Here is a 17,994-nt window from a genome sequence, read left to right as displayed (position 1 = left end):
TCAATCCTCAGTTATTGGGTTAAGTGGAAGGTTTTACAACATTGTGAAAAGTTTTGCAATAGATGGTTCCCATCCCTCTGCCATCTAGACCAAGACGTTGAGTACAGGGAATAATTGCAACGATACGATAGTCAGAGTGTAGAAACATATTCTAATCAAGAGTTCATTGATATAAAGGTGATGAAACTGGATGAAATTACTTCAAGTTTTCAAACGGAATCAAATCATTTATTTTTAATCTCACCAATTTTCTCTACTTCCCACTTTCTTGTTAAGGGTCAGTTCCACAGCCCTTTACTAATTCACCCAAGTGGCCATTAATAAGGAGTAATATGACATTGGTTGTTGGTGGCTCACATGCTCCGGAGGGAGCTAGCCGTATTCAGTCGCTACCTGAAATTTGTACTTGTGAGGCAGCATTGTAAAATGGGTCCCACTGCCATTTCAGGCAGATTCCATTTTTGCCGTCAAAGGTGTACATCAGACAAGCATGCAACATAACCCTCCCAGAGCAGAATTAGTGCATGTGAAGAGGTCATTTAAATGGAGATGTGTCTGCTGCATTGGAAACTATCCTGACTTGACCTTCCTGCCTCATTAGAGAAAATCCAGACCTAGCACTTCCAGCAAGGAGTAGTGACTTGGAAGAGTTCACCTCCAGCTGATTCTTCCATTGTCTGGCTGAAAGGCATTGAAGCTGATTGTACTGTCCCATTACCCATCTGAGATCAATTAACTCAGCATTGACCGGAGATGGTCCAAGCCTGGCTCAACTTACTGTTTAAACCTGTTAAGTCACTTGGAGAGAGCATTCAGAATTTAAATACCATCAGCTCACTCAAATTGAGGATGTTTTTCTAAAAGATCACAAATGAATATGAATGGATTAGAATCATGTTTTATCTAAATGCAGTATTTCTTGGGATCTAGCTGTACTTTGAATGAAGAATATCAAATGACGACATTGAAAAGATTTCGATATAAAACAAACTCTATTAACCAAATAATGAAGCTTTAACTGAACAATATATCTGAGAATCCAAATAAGAACATAACATAAGAACATATGAAATAGGAACAGGAGTAGGCCATCTAGCCCCTCGAGCCTGCCCCGCCATTCAATAAGATCATGGCTGATCTGAAGTGGCTCAGTTCCACTTTCCCGCTTTCTCCCCATAACCCTTAATTCCCTTGCCTACCAAAAACCTATCTACTCACGTCTTAAATATATTTAGCGAGGTAGCCTCCACCACTTCAACGGGCAGAGAATTCCAGAGATTCACCACCCTTTGAGTGAAGAAGTTCCTCCTCAACTCCGTTCTAAACTGCGCCCCCCCCTTATCTTGAGGCTGTGCCCTTTAGTCCTGCTGTCCTTTCTGAGCAGGAAGTGCCTCTCCACCTCTACCCTACCCATCCCATTCATCATCTTATACATCTCAATAAGATCCCCCCTCATCCTTCTAAACTCCAACGAGTACAAGCCCAGTCTATTCAGCCTCTCTCCATAGTTCAACCCCCTCAACTCCGGTATCAGCCTAGTGAACCTCCTCTGCACTCCCTCCAAGGCCAAAATATCCTTGCGCAAGTGCAGCGACCAAAACTGCACACAGTACTCCAGCCGCGGCCTCACGAGTGCCCTGTACAGTTGCAGCAAGACCTCCCTACTTCTATATTCAATCCCCCTCGCTATGAAGGCCAGCATCCCATTTGCCTTCCTGATCACCTGCTACACCTGCAGGCTGGGTTTTTGTGACTCATGCACAAGGACCCCCAGGTCCCTCTGCACTGTAGCATGCTGCAGCTTTTCGCCCAAGAAACAGTAGTCCCTCCTGTTATTATTCCTGCCAAAGTGGATAACCTCACACTTGCCAACATTTATTCCATCTGCCAGGTCCTCGCCCACTCGCTTAGCCTATCTAGATCCCTCTGCAGACTTTCTACACCCTCCACACAATTTGCTTTTCCACTTATCTTTGTGTCATCAGCAAATTTCGACACCCTACACTCAGCTCCCTCCTCCAGATCATCTATATAAATGGTAAATAGCTGAGGCCCCAGCACCGATCCCTGGGGCACTCCACTAGTTACCAACCGCCAATCCGAATAGCACCCATTGACACCCACTCTCTGCCTCCTATTAGATAGCCAATCCTCTATCCACGCTAACACCTTACCCCCAACTCCATGTCCCCTAACCTTCTGTAACAACCTTTTGTGCGGCACCTTATCAAACGCCTTCTGAAAATCGAGAAGCACCACATCCACCGGCTCTCCTCTATCCACCGCACTAGACACATCCTCATAGAATTCCAATAAATTCATCAGACATGACTTCCCCTTAACGAATCCGTGCTGCGTCTGCTCTATCAAACAATTCTTCTCAAGATGCCTCGCTATTTCTTCTTTGATGATGGATTCAAGCATTTTTCCTACAACAGACGTTAAACTAACCGGCCTATAATTCCCTGCCTTTTGCCTGCTACCCTTTTTATACAGCGGCGTAACATTAGCCGTTTTCCAACCTTCCGGCACTTCCCCTGAATCCAGCGAAATGAATCTTCGCTGTAAACAAGCTCTGTTGTTACGTGCTAACCTTCACATCTCATTGTGGCTCCATATCTATTCAAACATTCTGAATGTGCCTGCACACGTACTTTTGAACAGTAACAGTGCTCGCAATAAAAGGAACCCAATTAGCTCCAAGTAGCTGCACCTGAACACTTAAATAGTCAAGGACTTAAAATCAATATTTGTATGAAAACATCATTTTGATAAGCTACTTAGAAAAATGATGAAGCCTGTGTGACAGATTTGCTTATTTTCTGCTTTCAAGTTTTGTAAGCAGGAGCTTGGGTTTTTAAAACCTAAAAAGGTGAAACTTGCATTTTGATTAAACACATTGTTTAGCACATTGCTGGACTGGAGTGGCGAGAACAATCACACAGTTGAGTACCCTAGTCTGCTCAGCCTGAAGGGATGCAAACCACTCTGTACTTGTGTCCTTGCTTAAATATCATGTCCCCAACACCCTCTCCCTCAACTCCCACCCAACACTGCCCTCCAGCACAGCAGCACAACTTGGAATGGTCTTGCATCTAAAAGCTGGAATGATATTCTATGAGATAGAAATTTCTTTGTGTTCATTAAATTTTTGTGAGAGAAACCGACATTCCACTTACGAATGCTAAGTGGTGGCATCCCATGCAGGATCTGTGCAAAAACTTGCCAGCAGCTGCATTGGTTAAGGCTAGCCTCATTAAGATATGTTAATAAGAGTCCTGTGCTTGGATCAGGTCACATTTTGTAAAATTGGTGTCTGTAAACACTCGATTCACCCACTTCTGAACACATCCAGAAAAAACTGGCATAAACACTCAGAAACATAAGAACATAAGAAATAGGAGCAGGAGTAGGCCATCTAGCCCTTCGAGCCTGCCCCGCCATTCAATAAGATCATGGCTGATCTGTCGTGGCTCAGTTCCACTTTCCCGCCCTCTCCCCATAACCCTTAATCCCCTCTCTTATCAAAAACCCATCAACCCGCGTCTTAAAAATATTTAGCGAGGCAGCCTCCACCACTTCAACGGGCAGAGAATTCCAGAGATTCACCACCCTTTGAGTGAAGAAGTTCCTCCTCAACTCCGTTCTAAACCGCCCCCCCTTTATCTTGAGGCTGTGCCCCCTAGTCCTACTGTCCTTTCTGAGCGGGAAGAGTCTCTCCACCTCTATCCTATCCATCCCATTCATCATCTTATACGTCTCAATGAGATCTCCCCTCATTCTTCTAAACTCTAACGAGTACAAGCCCAGTTTATTCAGCCTCTCCTCATAGCTCAACCCCCTCAACTCCGGTATCAGCCTAGTAAACCTCCTCTGCACTCCCTCCAAGGCCAAAATATCTTTGCGCAGGTGCGGCGCCCAAAACTGCACACAGTACTCCAGCTGCGGCCCCACCAATGCCCCATACAGCTGCAGCAAGACCTCCCTACTTTTATATTCAATCCCCCTCGCTATGAAGGCCAGCATCCCATTCGCCTTCCTGACCACCTGCTGCACCTGCAAGCTGGGTTTTTGCGACTCATGCACAAGGACCCCTAGGTCCCTCTGCACCGTCGCCTGCTGCAGTTTTTCGCCACGTAAGTAATAATCCTTCCTACCATTATTCCTACCAAAGTGGACCACCTCACACTTGCCAACGTTAAATTCCATTTGCCATTTCCTGGCCCATTCACCCAGCCTATCTAGATCCTTTTGCAGACTCTCCACACCCTCCGCACAATTTGCCGTTCCCCCAATCTTGGTGTCATCAGCAAATTTCGACACCCTACACTCGGTTCCCTCCTCCAGATCATCTATATAAATGGTAAAAAGCTGAGGCACTCCACTAGTCACCATCCGCCAATCCGAAAAGCACCCGTTGACCCCCACTCTCTGCCTCCTATTTGACAACCAATCCTCTATCCACGCTAACACCCTACCCCCAACTCCATGTCCCTCGACCTTCTGCAATAACCTCTTGTGAGGTACTTTGTCAAACGCCTTCTGAAAATCTAGAAAGACCACATCCACCGGCTCTCCTCTATCCACTGCCCTAGACACATCCTCATAGAACTCCAGTAAATTTGTCAGACACGACTTCCCTTTAATGAAACTGTGCTGCGTCTGCTCTATCAAGCAATTCCCTTCAAGGTGCCTCGCAATTTCCTCCTTAATGACAGATTCTAACATTTTACCTACCACGTTAAACTAACCGGCCTACAATTCCCCGCCTTTTGCCTGGCACCCTTCTTAAACAACGGCGTAACATTAGCCGTTTTCCAATCATCCGGCACTTCCCCGGAATCCAGCGACGTCTGGAAAATAACCACCAAGGCATCCACTATCACCTCCGCCATTTCTTTCAGAACCCTCAGTTGCATTCCATCCGGTCCTGGGGACTTGTCCACAATCAGTCCCTCCAGTCTGTCGAGCACCGCCTCTCTAGTAACAGTAATGTCATTAAGACCCTCCAGTCCTACCACCTTTCCATCGCTAACACCCGGCAAATTATTCACGTCCTCCTCCGTGAAGACAGAAACAAAAAAGTTATTCAATACCTTAGCCATATCCCCATCCCCTACCACTAGGTCCCCTTTCTCATCCTCTAAAGGACCAACATTCACCCTAGCCAGCCTCTTCCTTTTTATATATTTATAAAAACTCTTGCTATCCTTTTTTATATTAAGCGCTAGCCCAGCTTCATAGTTTCTCCTACCCTTCTTTATCAACTTCTTTGTCAATCTTTGTTGACATTTAAACCTCTCCCAATCCTCTTCTCGCCCACTACTCTTAGCTACTCTAAATTCCTCCGCTTTTAATTTAACACTTTCCTTCACCTCCTTCGTTATCCACGGCTTATTACCTCTCCTCCTACGGTCCTTTTTGACCATCGGAATAAATTTCCGCTGAGCACCAAGAAAGATCTCCTTAAAGATCCTCCACTGCTCCTAAACAGACCCTCCCTCCAACACGCTCCCCCAGTCCACATTCGCCAATTCTTCTCTCATCCTACCGTACTCCCCTCTATTCAAACAAAGTACGCGTGTCTGGGAACCCACTTTCTCCTCCTCCATCTGCACCAGAAACTCCACCATACAATGATCACTCTCCCCAAGACGATCCTTCACCACAAGGTCCCTAATTCTACCTGCCTCATTACATAACACCAGATCCTAGATAGCTCGCTCCCTCGTCGGCTCCAACACACACTGTTCCAGGAAACTATCCCGGCAGCATTCCAAGAACTCCTCCTCAAGCCCACCGCATCCAACATGGGTCGACCAATCAATATGCAGATTGAAATCCCCCATAACTATGGCTGTCCCATTCCTGCACGCCGCACTTATTTGCGCATTAACAGCCCGCCCCACCTCCAGATCATTATTCGGGGGCCTATAGACGACACCCACCAGCATCTTCCTCCCTTTGCTGTTCCTAATCTCTACCCACAACGATTCCACGTTCTGCTCCTTGGCTCCAATATCATCCCTTGCTGCCACCGTGATGCTATCCTTAATCAGCAGAGCTACGCCCCCCCCTTTTCCCTCCTGCCTATCCTTCCTAAACACTTGATAGCCCTGTACATTCAGCTCCCAGTCCCTGTCACCCTGCAGCCACGTCTCTGTAATGGCCACCAGATCATATCCATTTGTGTCGATCTGCGCCACCAGCTCATCCACTTTATTCCGAATGCTTCGTGCATTCAGATAAAGCGCTTTCATCCCAGCCTTCACCTGGACCCTATTTGCCGTAACGCCACCAACCATACTCACGCCCCCTACTCCCTCTATTATTGGGACATCCTCGGCCTCTTCCCTTACCTGTACCCTCTCCTTAACTTTAGACCTCGTAACATCACCTACCCTCGCAGCCTCCCCCCCCCAATTAGTTTAAAGCCCTGTCTACAGTCCTCTTTACTCGATTCGCCAGCACTCTGGTCCCAGCACGGTTCAGACCAACCCCATCCCGCCCGAACAGGTCCCACCTATCCCAATACTGGTGCCAATGCCCCATAAATTCAAACCCATTCCTCCTACACCAATCCCTGAGCCACCCATTCACTTCCTTAATCCTGTCAACCCTACGCCCGTCTGCACTCGGTTCAGGCAGTAGCCCAGAGATAACCACCTTGTCGGTTCTACTTTTTAATTCCATTCCCAGCTTCTCATACTCCCTCCCCAGATCCTCAGTCCGCATTTTGCTTACGTCGCCGGCACCCACATGTACCACAACGACCGGATTCTCACCCTCCCACTCCAGGTTCCTCTGCAGCCCAGCTGCGACATCCCGGACCCGAGCACCAGGCAGACAACACACCCTTCTGTGCACTTTGTCATTGTGACAAAGGACAGTGTCAATACCCTTCACCCCACTATCCCCAATTACAACTACGTTCCTTCTCCCCTTCTCTTTGCCTATGTCCTGCTGCATCACTGTACCGTGTGCAGTTTGCTCACCAACCTCACCTGCCTCGTCCTCGTCCAGACTGGAAGCAAGAACCTCAAACCTGTTATGCAGATTAAGAGGCTGAGGCCTCCGCTCCTCACCCCCCTTCCTCCTCCCAGCAGCCCCCTCTTGTCCCTGACCCTTAGAGTTAGCCAGTCCAGGGGGGGTGGATGTCACTTGCACCCCATTGACAATGGCACCCTCTCTCCCCTTGATGAGCCTCAGTGTCTGTAGCTCAGATGCCAGCTCATCCACCCTGAGCTGGAGCTCCTCCAGCAACCTGCACTTACTACAGACATGGTCACTGGGATGGACCCTGGGGTCCACCAGTTCCCACATCATACAGAAACCACACATCACATGCCCCTCCATTATTCACTGTAGTAGTCTTGAAAAAAATTTTTTTTTCCTTGTTTTTTCAAACGAACTCACCTGGCCTTTTTTCCCTCCAGCCCTTTTTGATCTTAAGCCCTAATAACTCACTCTGCTTCCCCCTCACTCCGCTGCCCGCTGTCTACACCAGGCCTCCTTTTAAACCTGGCGCTGATTTAAAGCTGTCTGGCCCACAAATCCCTTCTAACCACTCCCTCAGAATTCTTAAAGCAGTAAATACAATAAATAAATGCTTTAAACAGTTCTACAAAGAACAAAGTGCTTTAAACTTATTTTAAACAGGTTTTTAACAGGTAAAATCTTAGCTCTCTCTCTGCTCCTTCACTCGTCTGCTCCAGCAAACAATGGAAGCATCAAGATGAAAATGATCACCACCTCCATTCTGTTAAATCTCTGGATAGTTATTTGAGGGATCCATTCATTTTGACTTTGGCAGTTTCAGGTGGAACTGAGAGATTAGACAGCTGACATCATTGACTTTATTGTTACAGTATCAGCAGAGGCTCAGTTTGTCAGGCTCTCACTTCTGAGTCAGGAAGTTGTGGGGTCAACTTCTATTCCAGGACTTGAGCGTAGAAACTTAGGCTAATACTCCAGTGCTGCACCCAGGAAGTGCCATATTGTTTCCCAGCAGTCTGGGGTGGATTCAATGGGAAATCCCATTGATAGCAGCAGGACCAGAAGATGTTGCCACCAGGCAATGACAAACGATGGTCACCAGTGGACATAATCCTGTTGTAACATTTCTTTGGCTCATGATAAGATATGACTGTCACTGGAAAGGCCAAGATTTATTGCCCCAGGCAATTTTGGGCTATTGTATTCATTTTAGCCAATTATTAATCACAAAATCCACGTGTGAAATTGTTTACCTGACATTCTTCACAACAGAGTCCATTGCTGCATTTGGCTCCTTTCGTAAGAGTACATTTGATACAGCAGTTTCCTCCTTCCTTGCTACATTCCTGTGCAGATGTGAAATAACTGTATTATGCGCAGGCAATTTAAATGGAATAATTTATAAATACATACACACCAGTGAGTATTGCTCAGGGTGAGATACGCAGTGCAACAGAAGTGTTGTCCAACAGAAATTACTGACTTGCCATAGATATAGCTATGATAGCACCATTTCAACACATGCTTTGCTTTTATCTGAAAATACTTGCCAGAAAATGCAGGTGAAATTTACTCCCAGTTAATATTCAACATCCACCACGATTCAGTGCAGTCTTTCTCTTGCATTCACCTTTCTACATCATTATCTTTTACAACTTTGCATGGATTTAGCAGGCACACACATCTTGGCCAGAACCTTATGCACTCACGGGTGGTGTGTTTGGAGGCAAAAAGGCCACATGTACCTAGGTGGGATGGTGGCATACTGGAACATTGTCTCTGCCTGAATTACATTCTGGGTGGAAGGCCCATGGTCAACGTTTCTACCCTGCTGCCAACTGAGGCCTTTAAGTGGCCAATTAATAACCATTTATGGGCTCATCCTGCTGCTCATAATACAAGACAGCTGCTGTCGCCAGGTAAAACTGTGTAGGCTCTTCGTCACCTCTGGGAAGGGGCACTGGACAGAAGGACCCTTGATTAAAGCACTCACTGCCTGATTGAGGGCCTGGAAATCAGTGAGATGGGGCAGGGGGGTATTGAGTGCCCATTTCCTGACAACCCCACATTACAAAACCCTCCTACCCACCCTCAAAACATTACTTACCAGTGGCCTAGATCGCTCCATAATTCTGGGACTCTAGTAGTATTTTTCTGACAGGAACCATGGCCTCCCCTGTGGCAGTGTTGAGCCTCTGACGATCTCAACTCTCACAAGGCAAGAATTAAGCCCCAGGGTTTAGATTCCAGGGGAAGGCTTGCTGCTGTCCTCACCACTACTTGATTAGCTTGTAACTCGATCAGCCTTCCGGAAAAAGTGACAGGGCATGAGTCTCTCCAGTGGGCAGGTGAGACCCTGATGCCTTAACAAGATGCCCTTTAATGTAACTTATAGGTTATTGTCTCATTCTTCATCAAAGTGATTGCTGTAAAGATTGACTTGTGTGAGGCCCATCAGATCCACCCTGAGCCTCCAGCTGCAACATGGTTAAATACTATTCAGTATTTTCCATGAATTGGTCTACTAAAGTTGCCCGTTTTTGGTAGACGTAGCAATAGGATTGGGAAATCTAGGAAATATTAGAACCACAATGGCAGCATGGGTGTTAATCACATGTATATAGTTTTCACCCAGGGAAGTAGAATCACATCCATTTTGCAATTACTCCTGTGAATGATGAGCTATGTTATTGTCCATCAAGTGTGACCCTCATTGCCCCTCCCAATACAGATTCTAGATGTCACTATGATGTGCTTCTGGTTGATTTTGCCAACTTCTAAATTGTGTGTTCGCTCTCAGATTATTTCATACACCAGAGATGCCTCATCCTTAATGTCAAGTCTGCTTGTGTAAGGAGCCTCGTTCACATGATTTGCTGAATCATATCATACTTATCCTTGCCTGTTTAAGATTGAAGTGTTCACCCATTTTATCTGCCTTACTGAAAGATAAAAGCTTTGAGTCCAAGGAGAGTTGCATAATTGCGTGGGAGAAGGTACCTATAGCCACAGAACCATAATCACTGAATCCCTACAGTCCGGTATGATCCATTGGATGGGATTTTAAAGCCTCACTTGGGAAAGATTGGAAATTCGTGCCTGAAGTCAACAGAGATTTCCACTTTCGGACCCCCACCTGTTCCAATTCCGTGGCTGGCGAGGTGGTAGAGTTCCGGTCATTGAGTCTGTACCAATTCTCTGAAAGAGCATTCCACCCAAGCCCTCCCCTCCATCACTGTGCATAACCCCTCTTAAAATGGAGGCACAGAACATCCACTAAATCTTTTACTGATGGTCTGACCTGCTGACAATGGTCTGATTATCTGCCTCTGACTGGCTACTTTTAAAACAGATGGTGCACGTACAGCTTCCTCTTTAACACATCATTATCTCAACTTTCAGAATAAAAACTGATTAATCAGCAAATTGACTGACACATTTGATGAAGAACAAGCATAGAGAGTGTTGGACTTGAGTGTTGGTACTTACTGTTTGTGAGCCACAGTCACATTCTTCTCCTGCCTCGACAAATCCATTGCCACACTCCGGAGGATCAAGAAGCTGCATTGGTCAAAAAACATAATAATTATAAATCACAGTGCCTTTAATAGTCAAGTTTTAATGCAATGATTAGACAAAATCCTGCCTCCACATTGAGGATACCCTCCACTATGTTGTGCGATCCTACCATGGTGCTAAATGAAATGCATTTCAAATGGATCTAGCAATTCAAAACTGGGCATCAATGAGGCACTGTGGGCCATCAGTAGTTGCAATCTGTAACCTCATGGCTTGGCACATCCTCCACTCGAATATTAGCATCAAGTTGGGGATTAACACTGGTTCAATGAAGTGTGCCGGAAGGCATGCCAGGAACTGCATGAAGCAAACCGAAAAATAAGATGTCAACCTGGTGAAGCCACAACATTTGTGTGCCAAACAATGGAAACAGCATGCAGTAGGCAAAGCTAAAAGGCCCCACAATCAACAGGTCAGATTTAAGTTCTGCAGTTCTGGCACATCTCGTCATGAACAGTGATGGGCAATTAAACAACTAAACAAAGGAGCTGGCTCCACAAATATCCATATCATTCATTATAGGAGGGCTATAATGACAGGGCAAAAGACAGGACTGAAGAATTTGCAATGATCTGTAGCCAGAAGCATCAGGTGAAGAATCCATCTCAGCATCCTTCCATGGTACCTAACATCTCATACGCCAGAATTTAGCCAATTCGATTCACTCAACATGATATCAAGAAATGTCTGAAGGCTTGGATGCTGTCAATGGATGGAAGGCTGGTTTGAGTGATGGACTGGGCTCCGTTCATGACCTTTTGTAGTTCTTTGCAGTCAATTGCTTTGAAGCAGTCCCATTGGAGATCATCCAATTCCTCAAAATAACATTGCACGACTTTCTTTAAAGGATTCTCCTGTTTCAGTTTATGCTTGTAGGCTGGGAACAGGAGCACAGCCTTGTGGTCTGATTTGACAAACTGTGGGCAGGCGATAGAGCAGTATGCATGCTTAATATTTCTGTAGCTGTGGTCTAGGATGTTTGGGCCTCTGGTGGAACAGGAGACAAAGTTGTAGAGGTTTACAGCATGGAATCAGGCCCTTTGGCCCAACGTGTCAATCTGCTTTTTTTTAAACCCCAAAGCTAGTCCCAATTGCCCACTTTTGACCCATACCATATCCTTCTATACTCATGTTATCCATGTAACTGTCTAAATGCTTTTTAAAAGACAAAATTGTACTGCCCCTACTACTACCTCTGGCAGCTTGTCCAAGGAAAACACCACCCTCTGTGTGAACAAAATTGCCCCTCTGGACACTTCTGTATCTCTCCCCTCTCATCTCAAACTTATGCCCTCTAGTTTTCCCCTTTCTTTGGGAAAAGATATTGACTATCTAGCAAATCTATGCCCCTCATTATTTTATGGACCTCTACAAGGTCACTCCCCAGTCTTAAACAAAGAAACAAAGAACAACACAGCACGGGAAACAGGCCCTTCGGCCCAACAAGCCCGTGCCGCCGCATCACCCTACACCTATTCTACCCTGCGTGTCTACGAATGGAACCCCTAACTTAGCCAGATTCAGGGGAGAATAGTGTCAATTTAGTAAACCAATCAGCCTAAGAGCACATCTTTGGGGTGTGGGAGGAAACCGGAGCGCCCGGAGGAAACCCACGCAACCACAGGGAGAATGCACAAACTCCCACAGACACAGGCCCAAATCCATGTATCTGCACAGCTAGCAGTGCTAGTCACCGAGCTGTTGCAGCACCCGTCTACCGGTCCACGATCAAGCACACACACCGACACAAAGTACTAGGCCACTCCCGGAACCTCCAAGAGCAGCCCACGCACGACCCACCGTGTGCATGCCCCTCGTTTGACAATGAGGTGGACCTCCACCTACGGAATAAAAAGACAAAAACGTTAACTTACAAGTCTGCATTTCCGGTGTCTCCCGAGGTTCTCACCTTATTTAATAGCCCCTACTATAACCCTCCATCCTCGTTTCACTCATGTGTCTGTCTAACTGAACCTTAAACGAGTCCAACGTTCCTGCCTCCACCACCCTCCTCGGTAGCGCATTCCATACCCCCACAACTCTCTGCGTAAAGAACCTTCCTCTCATATCCAAATTATACCTCTCCCCCCTCACCCTTAAATCATGACCTCTCGTGTTTGTACCCAGTCTAGGGAGCAGTCTCTCACTATTGACTCTATCTATTCCCTTCAGTATCTTATATGCCTCTATCATGTCCCCCCTCAACCTCCGTCTTTCCAAGGAGAAAAGTCCCAGTTTCTCCAACCTTTCCTCGTACCCCAGCCCCTCCATGCCAGGCAACATCCTGGTAAACCTCCTCTGAACCCTCTCCAGAGCCTCCACGTCCTTCCGGTAGTAAGGTGACCAGAACTGGACGCAGTACTCCAAATGCGGTCTAACCAACGTTCTATACAACTGAAGCATTAGACGGCAGCTTTTATACTCCATACCCATACCTATAAAGACTAGCATTCCATAAGCCTTCCTAACAACCTTCTCCACTTGTGTCGCAACCTTCATGGATTTGTGAACCTGCACTCCCAAGTCCCTCTGTATGTCTATACTCCTAATCGGTCTACCTTTTATCACATAGCTCCTCTCTGCATTATTCCTTCCAAAATGCATCACCTCGCATTTGTCAGGATTAAATTCCATCTGCCACCTATCTGCCCATTGCACCAACCTATCTATATCCTGTTGTATCACCTGACATTCCACTTCAGTACCCGCCAACCCTGCCATCTTGGTGTCATCTGCAAACTTGCTGATCACACCACCTACGCTCTCTTCCAAGTCATTTATGTATACTACAAAGAGGAGAGATCCCAGTACTGAGCCCTGCGGCACACCACTGGTCACTAGCCTCCAGCCTGAAAAGGTCCCCTCCACAACTACCCTCTGTCTCCTATTGCCCAGCCAGTTCTCAATCCAATCTTCTATGCTCCAGATGAAAAAGTCCCAGTCTATCCAGCCTCTCCTTATAACTCAAGCCATTGAGCCCCGGTAGCATCCTAGTAAATCTTTTCTGCACTCTTTCTAGTTTAATAATATCCTTTCTATAATAAGGTGACAAGAACTGTACACAGTATTCCAAGTGTGGCCTTACAAGTGTCTTGTACAACTTCAACAAGACATCCCAACTCCAGTATTCAATGTTCTGACCAATGAAACCAAGCATCCTGAATGCCTTCTTCACCACTCTGTCCACCTGTAATTCCACTTTCAAGGAGCTATGAACCTGTACCCCTAGATCTCTCTGCTCTGTAACTCTCTCCAACACTATTATTAACTGAGTAAGCCCTGTCTGGTTCAATCTACCAAAATGTATTACCTCACATTTATCAAAATTAAACTCCATCTGCCATTTGTCAACCCACTGGCCCAATTGAGACATGTTGATGGTATCTTGGTGGGACGCTCTTGAGCTTGGTCTGATTGAAGTCCCCGGCCACAATGAAGAAGGCAATGGGGTGTTTCATCTTGAGGCTATTTGTAATGGTGTATATTTTGTCCAGCACAGTCTTCATGCCTTCGAGGGATAACAGAAGTGAACTCCCACAATAGGTGGTAGGGATAATTAGGTGGTGGACAATAAATATTTACCTTGTCAGGGATGCTGACATCCTATCAACATTTTTTTAAAAAATGATGCTTTACTGCCTGGCTAGAGTAGCAACGTTATCCATGTACTGCCTGGAAAGATCTGGTTGCAAAGAAATTCAAGGTTGTGGTGACCTTGCCTGCCCAGACAATGAAGTTCCCAGCTCCAATCAGGTCAAAGCGAGGTGGGCTATTAAAAAATGGTCTTGACATCGTGCATCTGTTTACATCCTCCCCAATTTCTGCAAGGATGGGGAGAACACTGACCTCTAAACCCTCACCACCTTTATCAAGCCAAATAAAACCTTTTGAGCTTATGACAAGCCTACCTCCTGCAACCTCTACAATTCTTCGGGGGGGGGGGGGTGGGGCGAAGAGGGAGGAGATGCGGACCGTGACTGGGATAAGTCCTGGAAGCGGCAACAGTTCAAAGATACAAGAAAAATGCTTTTCAAAAGGTTAAAGGACATAACCCTTTGAGGTTACAGCTGCAGCAGCCTATCACAGGTCAGGACAGATGAACGGCAGAGCAAAGTGTGCAGAGGACGCTTAAAGCCTGCAAAGGGATATAGATAGTCTAAGTGAGTGGGCGAGGATCTGGCAGATGGAGTACAATGTTGGTCAATGTGAGGTCATCCATTTTGATAGGAATAACAGCAAAATAAACTATTATTTAAATGGTAAAAAACTGCAGCATGCTGCTGTGCAGAGGGACCTGGGTGTCCTTGTGCAGGAATTGCAGGTACAGCAGGTAATTAAGAAGGCAAATGGAATTTTGTCCTTCATTGCTAGAGGGACGGAGTTTAAAAACAGCGAGGTTATGTTGCAGCTATATACGGCGCTGGTGAGGCCACACCTGGAGTACTGTGTACAGTTTTGATCTCCTTACTTGAGAAAAGATATATTGCTACTGGAGGGGATGCAGAGGAGATTCACTAGGTTGATTCCGGAGTTGAGAGGGTTGGCTTATAAGGACAGACTGAGTAGACTGGGGCTATACTCATTGGAATTCAGAAGAATGAGGGGAGATCTTATTGAAACATATAAGGTTATGAAGGGAATAAATAAGATAGAAGCAGGGAAGTTGTTTGCACCGGTGGGTGAAACTAGAACTAGAGAGCATAGCCTCAAAATAAGGGGATGATGATTTAGGACTGAGTTGAGGAGGAACTTCTTCACACAAAGTGTTGTGAATCTGTGGAATTCCTTGCCCAGTGAAGCAGTTGAGGCTACCTCATTAATGTTTTTAAGGCAAGGATAGATAAATTTTTGAACAATAAAGGAATTAAGGGTTATAATAAGCCGGCGGTAAGTGAAGCTGAGTCCAAAAAAAATCAGCCATGATCTTATTGAATGGCGGAGCAGGCTCGAGGGGCCAGATGGCCTATTCCTGTTCCTAGTTCTTAAGTTCTTATGAACCTCACAGTGCCAGGGACCCAGGTTTGATACCAGCCTTGGATGACTGTGAGGAGTTTGCATGTTCTTCCCGTGTTTGCGTGGGTTTCCTCCTGTTGCTCTGGTTTCCTCTCACAGTCCAAAGATATGTGGATTAGGTGGATTGGCTATGCTAAATTGCCCCTTAATGTCTGGGAGATTAGCAGGGTACATATGTGAAATAATGGGGATAGGGTCTGGGTGGGATTGTTGTCGGTTCAGGCTTGATGAGCTGAATGGCCTCTGTCTGCATGGTAGAGATTCTATGGTTTAGCTTCCTGAATCAAGAAGAATGTGCAGCAGGTGAAGGGAAATTGTTTTATTAAGCCAGAACATTACTAGTTTCTGAAGCTATCCCGATGCTCATTTAACATAATGTTAATTGGTGGATCTTGTTGTGTACACATGCATTGCTGCGTTACAACAGTGACTACACACTGGAAGAGATCCCAGGTCTGGGAAGGGCATTTGAATATTCTGAGGCGGTTAAAGATGGTACAGAAATGGGAGCCCTCTTTTCCTTTATCTGTTTGCCCTCGCTCAGTGGGAAGCACCTCCCTCTCTCATTTCCGTGCCCAAGAAATGCAAATTCGAGCTCCCTTCAAGAGGCTTGAGGTTTAGGAATCAAGTCGATACTTGCTGCATTGTCAGAGAGTCACTATTAAGGGAGTGCTGCACTGTCTCAGTCTGAGTTGGGGGAGTGGGGGATGGAGGGGGAGGGGTGGAGGTGGTGACAGGTAAGAAAGAGTGGTATTTTTCTTGGCTGAGGCAGTGCCCTGAAAACTTTAAATCCACCACAGAATTAACAACACAACATTGCCTCCTCAATATACTTGCCCTGTCAGCGATATCTTAGTGGTATTAATACCACTGTTAATATAATACAAAAATGGAAAATGCTGGAAAATATCAGCAGGTCTGACATCATCTGAGGAGAGAGATTGGAGCCAATGTTTTGAGTCTGAATGACCCTTCGTTAGAGCTTAGACAAAGAGTCATCCAGACGCAAAACGTTTGGGGGTTGGGTTCTATTCTCTCTCCATAGATGCTGTCAGACCCGCTTAGATTTTTCAGCATTTTCTGTTTTTGTTTCAGATTCCAGCATCCACAGAATTTTGCTTTAATACTATTAATACAATATTGAGTTTTGGAGGAAAAGTTTGGTACAGCGGTAAGGCAACAATTCTGAGGTAGTGGGCGTTGCTGCTCATTTTCTGTAATTAATAGTAAATAATAACATTGCAACAAGGTAATGTAGCAGAACTGCAAATTACCAATAAATCTTTCCAATAAGAACAGTAAAAAATTTAAGGAAAAGGGAAAGGCCATTCAACCCAGCAGTTTGCCCTATTCTCAACCCTCTGAGACACTTTCTCAGTACATCCCTCAAATTCCTCTCCCTCCAAAAATGCTTTGAACCCATTTACACACAGTCACGTCGATGGGCTTCCCTGCGAGTTTATTCCCTAATCTTTGGGTCAAAAGGCTCCTGACCAAATTCCCTTCTTATTTCCAATGTTGGGTTTCCGTCTGTCAGTTTAAATGTCTCACAATGCTGAGCAATTTATCTGTATTCTTATTGTTAAATCAGTTAAATTGTTAATATTGCTAAATTGTTAAATGTAAGAAAACGAGTTCAGCATCCTTAACCATTCCTTATAATCATGCTGTGGAGATGTCGGCATTGTTCTGGGGTGGGCATAGTAAGAAGCCTCACAACACCAGGTTAAAGTCCAACAGGTTTATTTGTAATCATGAGCTTTCGGAGCACTGCTCCTTCATCAGGTGAGTGCAGAAGTAGGTTCACTAACACGGCATATGTGGCAAAGAAACAATTGCAAGATAATTACAGATGGAATGTGAAGAATGTGTCTTTGCTTGCATATGCCATGTTTGTGAACTTATCTCTCCACTCAGCTGGTGAAGCAGCGCTGAAAGCTCATGATTCCAAATAAACCTGTTGGACTTTAACTAGGTGCTGTGAGACTTCTTACAGTTTCCTTGTAATGTCCTTCCTGATATCCACAATGATCCTTGTTGATTGGCTCTGCATCTCTGAAGATCAATAATATCTGCACACAGAAATGTTACCTAACACTAAAACTTCAAAAAAAAGCTGTAGTTCTGTGTATCTGTAACTGTTCACTTATGAATCAAAGCATAAAAGTAAATGGTTTCTGATCAAATTATTGTCTATGAAGTGTAACACAAAATATAACAAAAACTTGAACAATTCATGGAATCACAGAATGATTACAGACCAGCTTGTCATGTCCATGCCAGATCTTAGAGAGCTCAGCTCATCCCACACCCTCAGCTTCAGGCAGTGCTTTCTGATCTTTACCCATTAGTATGACACTAGCCTAACCTTCCTTAGTAACCGCGAATGGATCTCCTTGGCTGAGT

At 45.4% G+C, this 17,994-nt stretch overlaps 1 protein-coding gene across 5 annotated transcripts in view; it reads right to left on the bottom strand.

Moving 5' to 3' along the window:
- The window catches only part of adam22 (ADAM metallopeptidase domain 22), a 290,976-nt gene that overhangs the window by 84,864 nt on the left and 188,118 nt on the right, over positions 1-17,994 (bottom strand). For all 5 annotated transcript variants that reach the window (XM_080210663.1, XM_080210672.1, XM_080210680.1 and 2 more), the window contains exons 16-17: positions 10,486-10,557; positions 8,250-8,342 (exon numbers count right to left, since the gene is read on the bottom strand). In XM_080210663.1, the coding sequence (XP_080066789.1) occupies positions 8,250-8,342; positions 10,486-10,557 (165 nt within the window). The remainder of the gene's footprint in view (positions 1-8,249; positions 8,343-10,485; positions 10,558-17,994) is intronic.

Source organism: Carcharhinus amblyrhynchos, chromosome 2 (genome assembly GCF_965287045.1).
Source record: "Carcharhinus amblyrhynchos chromosome 2, sCarAmb.v2.hapA, whole genome shotgun sequence".
NCBI lineage: Eukaryota > Metazoa > Chordata > Chondrichthyes > Carcharhiniformes > Carcharhinidae > Carcharhinus > Carcharhinus amblyrhynchos.
The sequence above is the reverse complement of the archived record's forward strand: the minus strand, read 5'-3'. Positions and strand labels throughout refer to the sequence as shown.